At 36.1% G+C, this 17,768-nt stretch overlaps 1 protein-coding gene across 1 annotated transcript in view; it reads left to right on the top strand.

Annotated features, from left to right (window-relative positions):
• The window catches only part of PRDM5 (PR/SET domain 5), a 219,983-nt gene extending 205,260 nt beyond the window's left edge, over positions 1-14,723 (top strand). Inside the window, exons 15-16 of the mRNA XM_059377917.1 lie at positions 2,420-2,524; positions 12,555-14,723. Coding sequence (XP_059233900.1) covers positions 2,420-2,524; positions 12,555-12,719 — 270 coding nt within the window. The 3' untranslated portion in view covers positions 12,720-14,723. The remainder of the gene's footprint in view (positions 1-2,419; positions 2,525-12,554) is intronic.
• The last annotated feature ends 3,045 nt before the right edge of the window (positions 14,724-17,768 follow it).

Below are 17,768 nucleotides of genomic sequence, written 5' to 3'. Positions count from 1 at the left end.
AAAAACAAAAAACCCTGGGCAATATTTGAAGAAATAATAGGCACCAAAAACTTTGCAATATGTGAAAAGAGATTGTGTTGATTTAGACTAGATGAAAAAAGCAGTAAACATATTTTTTGGACTGCCAAGAAAATGCAGTTTTTCTGTTAACTTTGAACAGTCGTTTGAAATATAGAGGCCCTATACAAAACACCTATCCTTGCTGGATAATATTAAAGCAAATAACAAATATCTGAACTTGTGTGTGTAGTGGGGAAGCAGCAGTAAACCCCAGGATCCAACAAAGCAAACTGCAGCTATATGCCAGAGTGATAAGGTGAGTTGAGAATGAGAACACCTTCGGGGTGTTTGCCAGTATTTGTAAACTCAAGTTTCTGTTTTTAATGGTGATGGAAAAGGAAGCAAGCTCTGGGCTTAGGTTATAGGGCGAAGATGGAACCACATCCCACCACAGTGTTGGGACCTAGGAAAATGATACTCGAAATGAAATCAGGAACTGGAAATAATCTACCTTGGCAAATGGAGGTGCTTTGTACATTTAATTATCTCAGAGTAATTGCTGGCTAGAGAAAGAGTTCTCCTTAGAGTTTGTAACCACAGTCTTTCCCTTAAGTGTGTTTAGAGTTCAGACTTAAAATGCTTCCCTGACCAGAAAACCCTAAGGCAAGAAATAAACTTAAAATGGTCTTTGATTGATAGCATCCCAGAATGCCTGGCAGAAGCAAACACAAATGCTCTCTGGAGGGACTTACCCTCAACCTAGGGGTCACAGAATTTTAACAGATAAAGACCACCAGACATGAGCCCATGATTCCAAATTCCAAAAACACCCGAGGAAACAAGAGCCGTGAGCAGGAGACAGGAGAAACCACAAATAGCAGAATTAAATTTCCAAAAGACTTAAGATAATAATTTATCAGATGAGGCAAATTATACAAATGTCTAGAATATTTTGAAATAGACATAAGCAAACATGAGTAAAAAATAAGATTTTGTCAAAAATTAAGCATAATTGAAAAGAATCAAATAATTTACAAAAGTTTAAAATATAATATAAATTAAAAACTCAGATGAAACTATTAATAAGTTATTCATACCTGAAGATAATTGATCAACTAAATCTAAGGAAATTACATATGGCACAATACAAAGAGATGAAATGGTTAAGGGACATGAAAAATAGAGTCTGTTATTCATCTAATTGGATTTCTGACTTTCATTTAATAGAAAATGAGAAATAAAGTCATTTTCGATCCAATAAAAACAGAATTTACCATCATCAGATCCTCTCAAAGTCAGATAAGAACGGATGAGAAGTGAAGAAGTTGTTAAGCATATATAAATCTAAACCACATTGATATGTAAAGTAATAATGATTCTGTATCGGGGTTAAAAATCAAGACACAAATAAAATACTGCTACATGTAACATGTAAGACAGTAGCATTCTTCAGGACTTGTTATTCAGTAGGATAAATTTTAAATTGTGTTAAATGTATATGGTAGAATTGTTAAGGATAACCACTAAGAGAAATAGTGCACGTAACTTCTCTGATAATACAGGGGGGAAAATCATCAATCTAAAACATGTAAGAAAATATAGGGGAATCCTGAGATTAAGAGTCTTTTATGGTTTATCTCCCTCTCTGATTTTGTCTTGTTTCGTTTTTCCCTCCTTTTCCCTATGATCCTCTGTCTTGTTTCTCAAATTCCTGATATCCGTGAGATCATGTGATAATTGTCTTTTCTCTTATTGACTGATTTCACTTACCATAATGTCCTCTAATTCCATCTGCATCATTGCAAATGGCAAGATTTCATTTTTTGATGAAAAATCAAAAATATATATATATAAATATCAAAAATATATTATATATAAATATATACATATATATATATATATATATCTCATTCTCACATCTTCTTAAACTTACCCCTAAAATCTGATGACAGTGTTATCCTGAAGGTTTCATTCCCGGGAATGCCTCTGAGATAGTGAACAATTTGCACCGTCTAGTTTAGGGGTCGCAAACTCTCTTGGTCCATGACGCCCTTAGTATCTCAGTGAAATTTTGTGGCCCACCAAACCAGAAGAAAACCTAAGAGTTCAGTTGTTTTAGTAGTTAGATCATGTCAACCATTGAGAACCCAGCCTTGCAAAGGTATGATGTAATTAAAAGAAATGTGCTACAGTCTCATACTGGAACTGTGAACTGCCATGAGCAAGTAGTTCGGTTTGTCCAGCAGAGGTGGAGCAGTGCTGTTCCTCACAAGCATTTAAAATAACTCATGATACCCCTCTGGATTTGCTGTGGCACCCTACAGAACTAGATAAAATACCACCCCACTGCCAGCTTACCTTAGTAGGGAAGGCTCTAAGTTCACTCAGATTCATGGTGATCTCTTTCCATTGACTGCAGGAGAAGCCATACAAGTGCTCAGAGTGCAGCAAAGCCTTCAGCCAGAAGCGAGGCCTGGATGAGCACAAGAGGACGCACACTGGAGAAAAGCCTTTTCAGTGTGACGTGAGTTTGGTTTCTCTTTTCTTTCCCCAGTGTCCTCCAGGAACAGATGTGCTAGAAGAGTACGTGTGTGTGTGTGTGTGTGTCTGCACATGATGTGTGTATGTATGAGTGTGTGTGTGTGTGTGTGTGTATGTTTTGCAGGCTGGTCTTTCTGTTGAGATCTTGCGCTGCTGGTATGTTTTGATTGTATGATCCATGTAACCACTATGGGGTCGTTTTGTTCATCCTAGTCTGCTGGCAGCAAATAAACTCCGATTTTCTTTAAGGCATGCTTGCATTCTTTTTTAATGCAATTGAGTTGTTCTTTCAAGATAGAAGTGTGTGATGATTCAAGGCAGCTTTCATGTGTCTACCCAGAGCTTTGATAGGTTCATGATACTTAAATCAGAGATTCAACTTGTTATAGATACTATTTATTTCATTACAGCCTAACCATCAATTTCTAAAACATGAACAAACTCCTTTGTTTCAATAATATTGCTAATTGTTTAGATTTTCTGCTAATGACATTTGAATTGAAGTGAAATTATAAACACAGTTGTTTACACAATTTATGAAAGGAAAAATACTACCACCGTCAGTAAAATGAATCTGAGTGTTGTTAACTAATTAAGGGAAAATATTGGTTTCTCAATAAACAGTGTCACAATTCTGTATAAGATTGACAACCAACAGAAGATTGACAAAGGCTTTAGGGAAAACACTTGGATGCTTTTTTTGCTAACACAAAAATAGCAAGAAAGCATTAATGTACCTCAGTAGAAGAAGGAACATTAAAGTTGTAGTGTGTGAAATTGCACAGTAGAGAATTCTCTTTAAATGTGGAGGGAAACTCAAGGACTTGGTCCCATTGGCATATCCCAACAGATCAAGTATGGTGTAAGCAGTCCACATGAATGGAAACTCACAAACGCAAGATGTTTTCCTTGTCCATCCATGAAACTTTGGTGGTAAGGTTAAGGCAACAATGTTACTCCCGTTGGGCCTACTCATAAAAATAGCTCTATGAACAGTGAACTTCTTTAAGGCAAGAAGTACTTGCAAAGAAGGAAATGTACACATGTAGCTCTATCCTGAACCAGATGTACAGCCCCAACTTTATAATTTCAATTGGTTTAATTCATTAGTGCTTTTATTGGAAACATTTTCATATAGGCAAAACCTGTTTAGATTACTTAATTCTACAGCTATACAAATAACTGATGGGGCATAGAAATTAAATATTAACGATATACAGACACCTTCCTACCATCACATTCAACTCAACTTTCATTTTATGTTCAATATTTTTGTCAACTACTTCCTAAGGTAAATGGGACCATGATGTTACTAAAAACAAAACAAAACAAAACAAAAAAACTGTAATGTTACAAGCATTATTTTTTTCAATTTACTTCTATCTCATCTATTTCTATCCTTTTTTCAAAAGTCTCTGGTTCTTATTTGTGGCTCAAACTGGTCCACCGAATAGAGATTGAGGGCCTCCAGAACCTCCCTGAAATGCAGCCTGCTCAGTAGAGGCTGTCTTTGTTCCAAAAGCTTACCCTCTTAACCTACTCATTTTGGATAGAAGTCATCCTTTCTCACCCATTCCCCGTCTTTCTTTTTCCTAATTAACACTCAAATCTATTACTTCCTCTTAGTTTCCAGTCCCACTAGCAGTGCATAGCCTGCACCCTCCCTGTGTTCTCCACCCAGCCAACGTAATGTTTTTAAATTGAGATAAAATTCACATAACATAAAATCAGTAACTTTAAAGTGAACAACTCATTGGTATTGAGTACATTGACAATGTTGTGCCACCATCACCCCTATCTCGTGCCCAGGCATCAATGTCCCCAAATAAAATTCCCTAGCCACTAAGGAGATATTCCCTGCTCTCCACAGACCCTGACAAATACCAATCTTCTTTCATTTCAATAGATGACCTCTTATGGATATTTCATGTAAGTGAATCATATAGGATGTGACCTTGGTGACTGACTTCTTTTACTTAACATAATGTTTTCAGGGTTTATCTACTTTGTAGCTTGTAACAGTACATCACTCCCTGAATGATATTCCATTGTATGTATATACCACAATTTGTTTATTCATAATTGATGCACATTTGGGTTGCTTCTCCCTTTTGGCTGTTGTGAATTGCTCTGAGACGAACATGTGCCTACAGGTATTTAAGTACCTGTTTTAAATCCTCTGGGCCATATACCTAGGAGTAGAACTGCTGTGTCAAAAGGTGATTCTGTTCGATTTTTCAAGGAACTTCTGTATTGTTTTTCATAGTAGCTACGCCATTTTATATTCCCATTAGCAATGCCTGAGAATACCAGTTTTTCCACGTCTTTGTCAACGCTTGTAATTTTCTGTTTTTTTAAATTATAGTCTCCTTAGGGCATGTGAAGTGATATCTCATTGTGGCTTTGATTTAAAGTTCCTAAAGGATTAATAATATTGAGCATCTTTCTATATACTTGTTTGCTGGCATTTGTATCTTCTCTGGAGAAAGATCTATTCAAGTCTTCCCATTTTAAAATTTTGTTACTTGTCTTTTTGTTGCTGAGTGTAAGTGTTCTTTGCATTTCTAGATACGTTATCTTTCACTTTTTTAATAATATCCTTTGATGCACAAAACTTTTCAATGTTGGGGGTGCCTAGCTGGCTCAGTTGGTAGAGCGTGCAGCTCTTTATCTGGCGGGTTTTTTGTTTTTTTTTTTAAAGATTTTATTCATTATTTGACACAGAGAGAGATCACAAGTAGACAGAGAGGCAGGCAGAGGGGGGGGGGGGAAGCAGGCCCCCCGCAGAGCAGAGAGCCCAATGTGGGGCTCGATCCCAGGACTCTGGGATCATGACCCGAGCCAAAGGCAGAGGCCCAACCCACTGAGCCACTCAGGTGCTCCTATCTGGCGGTTTTAAGTTTGAGCCCTACATTGGATGCAGAGATCACTTTAAAAAAAAATAAAATCTTAAAAAAAATTTTTTCAATGTTGAAATCCAATTTATTTGGTTTTTTGGTTTTTTTTTCCTTTTTCTCAACATGCTTTTGGTGACAGATCTAAGACTTGTCAATTTCAAGGTCATGAAGAGTTACTCTCCCGTTTCTTTCTAAGTTTGATAGTTTAACTCTTACATTTAGGTTTTTGATCTGTTTGCTTTTTGAATGTAGTGTGAAGTAGGGGTCCATTCTTTTGCATTAGCTTCTAGTTTTTTATCATTCAATGTGATGTTGGCTGTGAATTTTTTATAAATGCCCTTTACCGTGTTGAAGAAGCTTCCGTCTTTCCTAGTTTTCAATATTTTTATCAAGACAGGATGTTGGATTTTGTCAAAGGCTTTCCTTCATCAACGGAGATGATAATTTTTTTAATCTTTTGTATTATTAAAGCATGTATTACGTTGTTTGATTTTCTTATGTTGATCAACTGTTGCAGTCTAGATAAGTCTGTTTGGTCATGACTTTGAATATGGCCTGTTAGAGTTTTTGGTTTTTGGTTTTTTGTTTGTTTGAAGATTTTGCATCTATATTCAAAAGGGAAATTGGCCTATAGTTTTTTTTTCTTGTAATATTTTTGCCTGGCTGTGGTATTAAGGTAATGCTGGCCTCACAGAATAATTAAATTAGGAAGTATTCCCTCTTCTTTGTTATTTGGGAGAATTTGAGGGGATTATTGTTAATCCATCTTTATATTTTTGGTGGAATTTATCTGTGAAACTCTCTGGTTCTAGACTTTTCTTTTGGGAAGTTTTTTTCTTGTTGGGTGGGTTGGTTGTTTTTTTGTTTGTTTGTTTGCTTGTTTATTTGTTTTTTTATACAATCTTTTTACTTGTTACTGGTCTCTGGAGTTTTTCTGTTTCTGGAATCAGTTTTGATTATTTGTGTTCTTCTAGGAACTTGTTCATTTCATCTAACTTGTTGGCATACAGTTCATAGTATTCTCTTAAAATCCTTTTTATGTCCCAGTGTGATTGTCTCAAAGTAAACCTAATCATGCGCTTTTTTGTGACAGTGTCTCACAACCCATAGGGTAAAATCCACCTTCTTACTTGACTGAAAATTTATTCTGGTTTTTGTCAATTCTTATTGATGAGGGAGCAGGAGGCTGACTGAAGACAAAGCAAAAGCTGGCACCTTGCACCTCCCCCTCGGTAAATGTGTAGCATCCCTCAGGCACCTCTGACCGCCATAAGAAACAAATAGATCACAATCCTGCAAGACAGGAGTCTCCCTTGGTTTACAAATGTCCTAGAGATCTACAAACAAAGAAGTTACCTTATCAATAGCACAATTTCCAGAGGCAAATATCTCAGTTCCTCAAGCCCTTAGGTCTCCCTCCCCACCATAAACAAAACTGAAGGAGGCTGAGGTAGAAGGAAATGTAAATATAGTTAAATCTCTTCTAAACCTAAATCACACTAACAATGACGCTTGATAGCAGGATTGTGACATCCCACCAAAAATCTCCCAACTATCTTGATGTTAATGACTAGCCTAGACAACATTGATCAAGCCTCCTAGGCCTCCTATATCCTGGCACCTTGTAGGCCCTCTTTAGCATATGAAAACTCCATTGAAACCTTCGTTCCCCTCACCTTCCCCCAACCGCAGGGTACATAACCTGCCATCCCTCACAACCTGGGGCAGCTGCATCTCCGCCTGCCCATGGGTCCTGTCCCCCTGCTTTAATAAACCACCTTTTTGCACCAGAGACATCTTAAGAATTTTTTCAGAGCCATCGGCTCCGAACCTCACCCCACCGAACCTGACCTAGGTTCTGGGACTTCATCATTATTACTAAAATTTTAATAATCTCTTATCTGTCAGTAGTCTGCATTTTATTTGTATGAACTCTGAGTCTTCTGAAGCAGTGACGCTTTTCTGCATCTCTGTCCTTTGTCCCATGTGGTATCATGCACCACTTCCTCCTCCTGGAAAGTCCTCTTTAGTTTTTGTTCACACTTCCTGATTAGGATTTACAAACACACACAAAAAACACAAACATGTAGGAAATTTGAGTAGCATTTGAGCAAAACTGTAAAGAAAAAAGCTGATTTATGTTGACCTCAGTTCTTTATAATATTTCTCAAATGCCTCTTCACTCATCAACACTAGCCCCTTAGATGCCAGGTCATGGTATCTAAGGGGCTTAGATTCCATGTCGTGCAGCAACCCCAATGTGCCACAGGTATTGAGCTTCTAATATCTTTGCTACTATCCCTAGGGTGAGGACTTCCAAATCTCTCTTTCTCCTGCCTGGGTTTCCCTTCTGAACTCTAGGCAGATACTTTGAAGCTGCCTGGAAGACATCTCTCCTATATTTCAGACTGAAATCAGTATCTCCCCAGCCTTCTCAGCTACTCAACATGTTCTCTTTACCTGTACATCTTTCTGAGGGTCCCACCATCTCCATTTAACCCAAACCAAAGCTCTGAGGCTTGTGCCAGACATTTTTTCCCTAAGCTGTGACCAATAGCATCATCTAGTTGAGCTTCTATTGTGAGAAAGACACAGTGATCTAGTTTATATATACTCTTACTGATCTGCCCTCTACCCCAGAAGTACCCAGGTGTTATTTCCACCTCTGCGAAACAAATGAGGCTCACTGAAGTTGAGTGACCTACCTCTTCCCTACCACTTATAACTGACCAAGTCAGGATTCTAGGGTCCAAACTTAACTAGCTCTCACATTCATTCCCGGCAACTCCTGACAATCTTTCCTTCTGTATATTTTTCAAACTTATTATCTTCTTTAAATTTTCATTGCCACTTTCACTCCTCTTTTTCTCACCTCTGACCTCCAATCCACTAGCAAATCCGATTGGCTGTACATTTAAAATAAGTTGAGAATCGGAACACTTTTGACATCTCCCCAGCTACATCTTAGTCTCCTACAGTAATGCAGTTGTTCCTTAATTTATCTGTCTTTGATCTTTGCTCCTCCCAGTCTGTCCTAAGCTTGCCACACAGAGTGATCTTTCTAGAACCTGATTCACATTTTATATATTTTAGATATAGATTGCATATGTATTATATTTCACTCCTTTGCTCAAACCCTCCAATGACTGTCCTTCCCATTTAGAGTGAAAACCGAAGTTCTACCACGGTCTGAAAGTCCCTACAGACCTGCACCCCCACCTTTCTGCCCCTACCCCTCTGACTTCACCACCACCATCCACCTCACTCTGGCCACATCACTTCCTTGCTGTTTTTCAGACACACTAAGTATATTTCAATGAAGTGGGCCCCTTTCTTTCTTTCTTTCTTTCTGGCTCCTTCCCTGGACTGGGATACCCTTCTTGGGTGCCTTTATAACCTTCTCCTGTACTTATTTCAATTCTCTGCTAAAATTCTTCTCTTCCTAATTTCCATTACTTTCTTAACCCTTACACCATATTCTTCTTTGCCTTCATGACACTTACATCTACCTGAAATATTATATGTTTGTTGGTTTAATTTTTTATCATCTATTATGTAAGTTCTATGACAAAAGAGCTTTTTTCTTTCTTGTTCATTGTCATGTCCCCACGCCTAGAACATTGCCTGGCATATAAAGAAACGTTTAGTGAATATTTTTAAAAGCATGAATCAATGAAACAGTAAGTGCTATCTTAGTTGATATCCAAGTAATTTCTGGCTTAGAGTAGAATCATAGTACTGGCCGTGCTAACTCCAGTGTCATACTCTGAGCTTAGTACTAAATGATATTTTCGTTTTAGTCTCCATTCAGAATCCTTTAATGAATCCCCACAACTTGGAGAAGATCTTTCCAGTGTCTTATTATGATTACCAGGATCTCCAGAGTTTGGCTCCAGCCTTCAACTCTAACTTCTTTTTCAGGTTTTTTCTCTTACTTATTTATGTCAATGTGTTGCTCCAATAATCTATTTCTTCAGCCTTAGTGTAGTGTTTTCACCTCTGCACCTAGGTCTTGCTTCTTATACCCCTGTACTTTTGCATGTTCTCTTCCTTCTCCCTGGGATATCATTCCCTACCTTATAACATGACAACATCCATACATCCAGGAAGACTTGATTATCCTCTCTTCTGTTCCTTCTCCTAGTGATATGTTCATGGCATCAAAAAATATTCTCTTTAAGACTATGGATTCCACAGGGCAGGACAGAGTACTCTCTGTCATTCTGTTTCTAACTGAAGTGGCAGGGAACATTTATATTATTGATAAACATTAACTGAAGATGTTTGTATAGAATTCTAATATTATCTCTCAAGGTACTTTGATAAATGTGTTGTTTCACTTCATTTTAAAACAAAATCAGTTTATTGCCAGTCTAGAGAAAGAAAAACATTTTCCTATTCTTTGACAGGTGAATTAATACTAATTTGGAGTAGGTGGATGGGTTGGCTAAGAACTTAAAGTGGAAATAAAGAAAAGGAAGCATTCCTGTTGCACTATTTGAATTCTTTCATGCTTTCCCATAATTTTAAAATGACCATGAATGTCCTTGCATTTGATTTATACAGAACATCAGTTTGAACTCTCTTAGTTCATGAAAACATAGCTTTTAATGTGTAGGAAGTCACTTTCACAACTGTGATATCAGCTACTCTCTGCTGATACTTAATCCTCTACCTGGCCCTCATTCAAAAACCCATTGGGTTGTTCTCATCACAGCTCCTATGTGGAGCTTCTAGGATTCCTTAATTCAGAGCCATTATCAATGACTTCAGGATCTTGCTCAACTTCCTTTCCATTTCTTCAGCTTGCTGCTATTGCAATTTTCCTATGGTGACCATGTAAGTGAACTTGACTTATATCCCTCACAATACACTGGTGGGCTGAACTGAGAACCTCCTTTATTTTTTCAAAGAGGTTTTTATTTTTTAAAAATGGTGTCAGCCAGGCAAATGGAAAAAGTACAGTCAGCTCACATATCTTTGTTTGAAGTTCGAGCCTTTAATAATAGTCTGTCCTTGGGGTTGTAAAAACTCTGAACCCAGACTGCGTGGGTTTAAATCCTGGCAACCACTTCCTAGTTCTGTGACCTTGGGTAACCAGCTTGAGACACTGAAGTGACTGTGTCAGTTTCCTTCTGTAAAATGAGGTTCATAGTACTAATATCTGCCTAAAAGGGTGAGGTGAGGCTATCACAATTTAGTGTTTATAAATTGCAAAGAGTGGTTCCTGGCACATAATGAAAGCTGATGTTAGCCCTTCAACCTAGTCCCTGTGCCAAACATTGAACTGAGACAGTGAACTAGACACTATGTCCCCTCTGCTCACAGAACTCACATTTCTGTGGGGTATAGACATTGAACAAATAAACCTGAATAAATACCTAATTGCATTCTGTGATAAAGACTGAGAAAAATTTTAAAAAGGAGAAGGCGGGCGCCTGGGTGGCTCAGTGGGTTAAAGCCTTTGCCTTTGGCTCAGGTCATGATCTCAGGGTACTGAGATCGAGCCCCATATCGGGCCCTCTGCTCGGCAGGGAGCCTGCTTCCTCTTCTCTCTCTGCCTGCCTCTCTGCCTACTTGTGATCTGTCTGTCAAATAAATAAATAAAATCTTCTAAAAATAAATAAATAAACAAACAAACAAATAAATAAATAAAAAGAAGGGTGAGGCATAAAAGAATATTTAAGGAAGAATTCTCTGAGAAAGTAACTCTAAGTAACCTAAAAGATGAGAAGGAGTCAGCCACAGGGAAGAGAACATCCAGGCTCAGGAACAGTTTATATCATGGCCTGTAGGAAGGAACTGAGTCTGGGTATTAGGTAAGAAGGCATGTGGAGCTGGAGCATCGTGAGAAAGAAGGGATGCAAGTGAAGTTGCAGAGCAAATTGATGTGCCTTTTCACCATGGTAAGGAATTTATTTTGAATCTACTTTCAGTGGGAAGCCAGTGAGGAATTTTGTATCTATTGTTCATTAATTGTTCATTACATGGGGCTTAGAGAAGGAACCAGGGAAATAGAAAATAGAGGATACATTATAATTCTGTGTTATTTATGATAACAAATTTTGATTATACTTGTAAGGCTGTTTGAAAACTTAGAGTTTCTTTTACTTGAAAATAATCTCTATAGTTACCTTCTTCGATCTCTGGAATTATTCCACAGCCTTTGATGTACTTACATTGCTCATAAGACTTTTACCTATCTATCTAACATCTTGTCTACCTTTCTTTTTTTAAGTCAACAAATATTTATGCAATGACTACTCTTACCCTAATGTTTCTTAGACCAGTAAGGAAGCGATTAAAAAAAAAAAAATCAGTAATAAGTAATTACATTCAGGGTAAGTGTTAAAAGGGAAAAGTAAAAACTACTATGAAAGCAATTAACAGAGGACTTCTGGCAGACAGATCATATAGGCTTCCCTGAGGAATCAGTAAGAGGAAGCTGCCTCAGGAGAAGTGAGAAAGTACTGATGCAGGAAGACCTTACATCTTCTGTGGTAATTTAATATTTTTATTGGAATGTTAATGTCTGTTAGGCCAGGTGTCAATGTGGCAGAGCTTATATGAAGTAAACATGTTAGATGACTTAGTTAAATGAGTGTATGTAATAAGAAATCAAGAATTAGAGTTGTGGGTTAAAAAACTTCCAGTTAGGGTGCTTAAAACAATGTTAACCTTTTACTTCATAAATGGGACTAAATCGAAGGGATCACTGGTAAGACATGTCTTGTGCTATTTACATCATATGGAGCGATGCCCTCTGGGCCATTAGCCTTTTTGTTTAACATGTTTAATATGAAATCGTCAATACACTCCAAGAAGAAAAACATTGTTCCTAAGGAGTTATATTTCTAGACATATTTAAATACAGTAGCAGAGGGGTATAAAGGACACACACATTAAATGCAAACAGCTTTTGGGAACTATAATTAATTTTCTTTACCCTTTAGTTGGGATGTTAAATTCCATTTATTTCAAGCAATTTTTGTTTTTGTGCCCATCAGTACATACTTGATAATAGGACGATGCATAATGTACATTGTATAAATGATAAATTGGCATATCTTCAGGTTTTTCAGCATAATATGATTGGTATCTTTGGGTCTTTTCTAGGTTTGTGACTTGGCTTTTAGCCTAAAGAAAATGCTGATCCGACACAAGATGACTCACAATCCCAATCGTCCACTGGCAGAATGCCAGTTTTGTCATAAGAAGTTTACAAGGAATGACTACCTCAAAGTGCACATGGACAATATCCACGGTGAAGTTGACAGCTAATGGTAGCTGTAAAGGAATTAAACCATTTAGAAGGGCTCCTAATATGAAACCCAGATTTCTGTCACCTGATTAGCATAGCAGAAGTAGCTTAAAGTAATTCACTGGTCTCATAGTTCTTATTTGCCTACCTTTAGAGTTTGTAGATGCTTATGAAAAAAAGAAAGAAAAGGGAAAGAAAGGAAGAAAGAAATAAAGAACGAATATCCTACTTCTGCCAAAAAATGGTACAAGTTTGTAGTCTTGCAAAATACTACTTGTGCTCTATTTTATAAAATGGAAAAGGGAGTCGTGGCTTTCATTCTGGGCCACCTCTCTGTAATGAACACATTTAACACACTTTTTATTGGGCCTTTTTATTTTATTGTCATCTTTGTGTATGCACGTGCTGGTTATTACAACTGGCTACTACTGATTTAGCCAGAAAGAAATTAATATACCAAAATATTTCATTGCAGATGAGGATAAGGTCAAGAGTTTTTAAAGCATCAAGCATGATAACATGATAAAACTTGCTATTTTGTGAAACAGACCAAAAGTTGATCTTATTTATAGCTCCCTACAATAGTTCAGTTTAAAATAAAGAGATATTTAAGAACTAAAGCATCTATTGAATTATTTTCATTTTAGACTATTCTAACATTATTTCCTCTAATTATTTAGATACAGACATTCATGGTCTGTAGTACTTTCATAAGATCTGTACAAGACCGTACATTTAAATATATATCAAACTGATCCTCCTGAGTTTATACCAGTTATCTTTAGAAATTTACAATATACAAATCTATGTAACTAAAAATTGAAACAAAGTAGGTACTCAGTATTTGTTGACTGACAGTGTCAGCCCATAGTGGCATTACAGTATTAGTTATGATGAACCTAGCCCTTTACCTTCTCATTCAGAACATGTTGGTGTGGATATAATAGAGTCCCCAGAGCATTAACATTCTGTTTTGCAAAAGACATTTTCCAGAATCTTGGCAGTATGTGATTCTGAAACACTCTTGAATTACCCACAGTTGTCCTATATAATTAGGAATCCAGAATAAAAAATACAGATCTGGCAACTGTTATGGTTGAAATTATCACTGATGCATAAGGGAAATTGAAGCAAGAAGCTTAATCTCTTCCTTTAGGTTATATTTCAATAACATACTTGAAAGCAATATACAATGAGCAACTTGTTTTGAGAGAAGGTTTGATAAAATGTAATAGTGATGTCAAAATAGCATGAAGGGATACAAAAACCAGAAGAAAATAAAAATGAAGTCCAAATCATGAATTTTTCTACTTAATACTCAGTCAAAAATACGAAGTATAGTTTTAAGGGAATTGGTTCTAATGTTTTAAGGCTAGGTTATTTGAAGACACATTTCTTTGAAGTCAGGAATTTTGTTTTAGAATTATATTTTTGCTCGATTCAGTTTTAAAGAAAAACATAAAGATTCAGTATAGAGATTTAAACTCTAAAAATACTAAATTTGAAATTCAAGGGAGAAAACTTTTAAAAAATATAAATCTCAGATTATAATTTAGAAGATATCTAAGTATGGTTGTATGAAGCATTTTTTATCTGAAAATTATAGACTATATTTTATAAAAATAGATTTTGGTCTTGTTTCTCACTATGTCATTTGTTTCAACAGTATATTTTTAGATCTAAGATGTTTTCAATTTAACATGACAGTGTGCTTAATATCATTTGAATATAAAAGGACAGCTGTAAAATTGGGTAGTGTGTATTATTTAAGCACATTCCTTCCTTTGGATGCTACCTCCTGTGTATGGGAAGCTTCATATCCCGATTATGTGATGAATGTGAAACTTGAAAAGAAGCCAAATCCAATTTTGTATAGTCTCAATGACTCAAAATTGACAGATCTGTTGTAATTGGAAATTACCCTTGAAACCATGTTGTCACCATGTTGCTGAATAAAACTGATGAGGAAGAGGTACTGGGCCTTATCAGACTAAGGTTCATAGTCAAGTAAACTTGAGAAAATGATGTGGAAAGACCTACTTGTCCAGAGTCTTTTCTTTTCAAAGCCCTGAAACCAAAACAAGTCCTTAGAAGACTGTCTGCTGTTACCTTTATCCAAAAGATGATTATTTATAAGCATTTCAGATATATTAGTATTCACATCCTGCAACTTTTAAATCACTCAGCAATTTCAAAAAAATGAGAACTGATTTTTTTTTTTTTTTAAGGCTTGATTGAGAATTAAGAATATAAATAGTCACAGAGGAGAAGTCCTATTGGCAAATTAGAATACAGATACCCACTTGGAAGTGTCTTTTTTTGCTTTTCTGCTATAAAAGACTATGGCTCAAGTACTTTCTTTTTGCAGGCCAAAGTCTCAGGTACCCATGAAGTCAGGGCTACATAATTTTAAGAGGTATTCAATAATATGGGTAGGTTCAGATATCCTCTTATACTCATTGCCTTTGGGTATTAAAATTCAAGATATTTACGTATCTTGAATTCCTTCTTGTTTCACAATCACTAGCTTATATTATTTTCCATCTTGGGTTGTTGTTGTTGTTGTTGTTGTTGTTGTTTTGGGCTAGGTGGGAGACTTTATTGATTAATTATGATCAAAAGAAAAGTATTCATTGGTGATTCATTCTTAGGGTTATACAGGATAGTTAAAATGCTACTTTTAAGAAACATGTTTCTTATATCATGGGTTTATGTGCATCTGCAGAGGATCACTTCTATTCAATGCTTTACAATGCGAGTACATTACTTTGCTCTAATTCTTCTGACCTATTCCAGCCTATGACCCAACTCATTGGGTATATGTGAATATAGATCACAGGTCTTATAAATCTTACTTTGTTTATAAAATTCAGTGTGCTTTTGTGTCTCCCAAAGCTGGAAAGGAAGAAAGGAAAGAGGTTAGGTATTGGAAATATTCACTTTTTTCCTTCACAAATCTAAACATTGCTTATGAAAACTTATCTTATGGTTGTGAGTATACAGAGATGGTGGGTGGGAGGAAATGTGCCTCTTTAAAACTATAGATTTTATCATTAATATTGAGGTATATGTGCATGTATATAAATGTAGCATTGTAAATATAGCAGAACTTTAATAGCATTTTTATTTTTCTATAAATCTATAATAAATCACTACCACAGTTGGTATTAGCATTGTATTTTACTATAAAACTAACTAGCACAGTTTTATAGTAAAATCCAAATGAATATTTTAAATTTGTTTTTAATGAAAGGAGGAAATATAGTTGCTCTTACTCCCAGGCCTTTATAGTTTACTTCTAACCATTTCTAAATCTAGAAAGTATCTCTAAATTTACACTAGGTTGGTCTCAGGGCAATAAGAAAAAACAACTTCCTTAAATCTCATCTCATTGTTGGTGTACATAAACAGCAGGTGAAAAGGAACATCACTAAAAACAAAGGAAACTTAGGAAACTTGATTTATAGAACCAACTCTGAGCAAAAATGTCCTGAAGTTCACAAATATAATGTAAGGGTGATAAAAGTTATAGCTAATGTTTTAGGTATTCCTTTTTTCAAAAGTGGTGTTTCATTCTCTTGGTGTTGCCGCAGTCTTGTGAGTCTTCCCTGATACAAAAAATCATCATCATCATCTTCATCCTTCTTATCACCATATGTCTCCAAGGAGTGGATTTGGAGATGATGCATTCATTTAAATTTGTTTTATCAAGAGTCAGTGAAGGCAGTAGTTCTTTGGAGCGGACTCTCACAGCTTTGACTACCTTGTGCTCAAAACTGTGTTATTACCCCAGGTTGTTAATTTGTTGTGTGACAAAATAGAAAACTAACTCTGGAGCCCTCAGCTTAAGCCATGTCAGAATATTCTAAATTCTTAGGCTCATGAAATAGTACAGAGTGCAACAGCTCGCTATCTTAGACTAATGGTGTTGCTAATCCAATGTCCAAGTTTATTTTCTTTCTTTAAAAAAATGCTTAACACAGTACTATAAAATAAATGTTTATATTTGTTACAAAACAGTATCCCTAAATATTTGATGGCATTTACTAATCCTGTAAACATGTAGGCAATTAGAATAAGATTTTATTCCTTGGGCCCATGCCACCTTGGCATATTACATAACAGAGGGAAACTGAGATTTTGAGTAATGTTGATAATTTATATGCTGAAAATGGAGAAAGGATGTGGGACCACTGAAACTTGATTATCTAAATTAAAGTAAAAGAGTTCATATGAAATATCACTGTTTCTGACAAGAAGCGCTATTAACTTACTAGGTAGGAATTAATTCCACTTAGAAAGTACACACACACAAAAATCCATTTGCCTTTACAAAATAGTATAAAAATGAAAAGAATCCCAGCTCGCAGGAGACACTTGAAACATTACATTACTTCATTTTTAAATTTTGTCTTTTTGGATAATATCAAGTAATGCTCTTTTCTTTAAAGTTAATTTTGTCTGACATCTTTTGCATGATGTTTGACTGGTATACCCCCCCCCATTTCTTCTACTGAAAACTGTTCTGTTTGTATATGTAAATTGTAGGTGTGTTTCTAATAAACAACCTATGGTAAGATTTCACATTTTTATCCGGTCTGACAATGCTGTGCGATGATGAATTTCCCCTGCCTTTCCCATAGTCCCATGTAGCCTCCATTCGGATGCCCAACATATGAAATTCATCATCACCAATGTGTAAATCTGATAGAAGCCTGACATTGTAGACATAAACCTAGACCCTCCTTTGTGTGGTTCTCACTGACCCAAGATAGCTACTGATGCACAGCTTAAAGCAAAAGAGATTCCTTAAAAGATACTCCAGAGGCTTTGATAGCTTGGATGCAGGTATAACTGCTGAAGTCTGAACAAATACTCCACCCTTACTGGGTTTCAGTTGTTGAAACAATGTATTCTCTGTTCATTCTTTAATATTTGATAAAGCAACCCATAAAAAAGGGAAGTGCATTGGCTTCCAAGTCTATATATATAAATATATATATTTTTTCCTTTCTAAGGTAAATATTAGCAAGCATCTGAAAAGCTGAAATTGCCTTTGATGAAAAGAG

This window comes from Mustela nigripes, chromosome 1 (assembly GCF_022355385.1).
Source record: "Mustela nigripes isolate SB6536 chromosome 1, MUSNIG.SB6536, whole genome shotgun sequence".
In the NCBI taxonomy this organism is placed as follows: Eukaryota; Metazoa; Chordata; class Mammalia; order Carnivora; family Mustelidae; genus Mustela; species Mustela nigripes.
The sequence above is the reverse complement of the archived record's forward strand: the minus strand, read 5'-3'. Positions and strand labels throughout refer to the sequence as shown.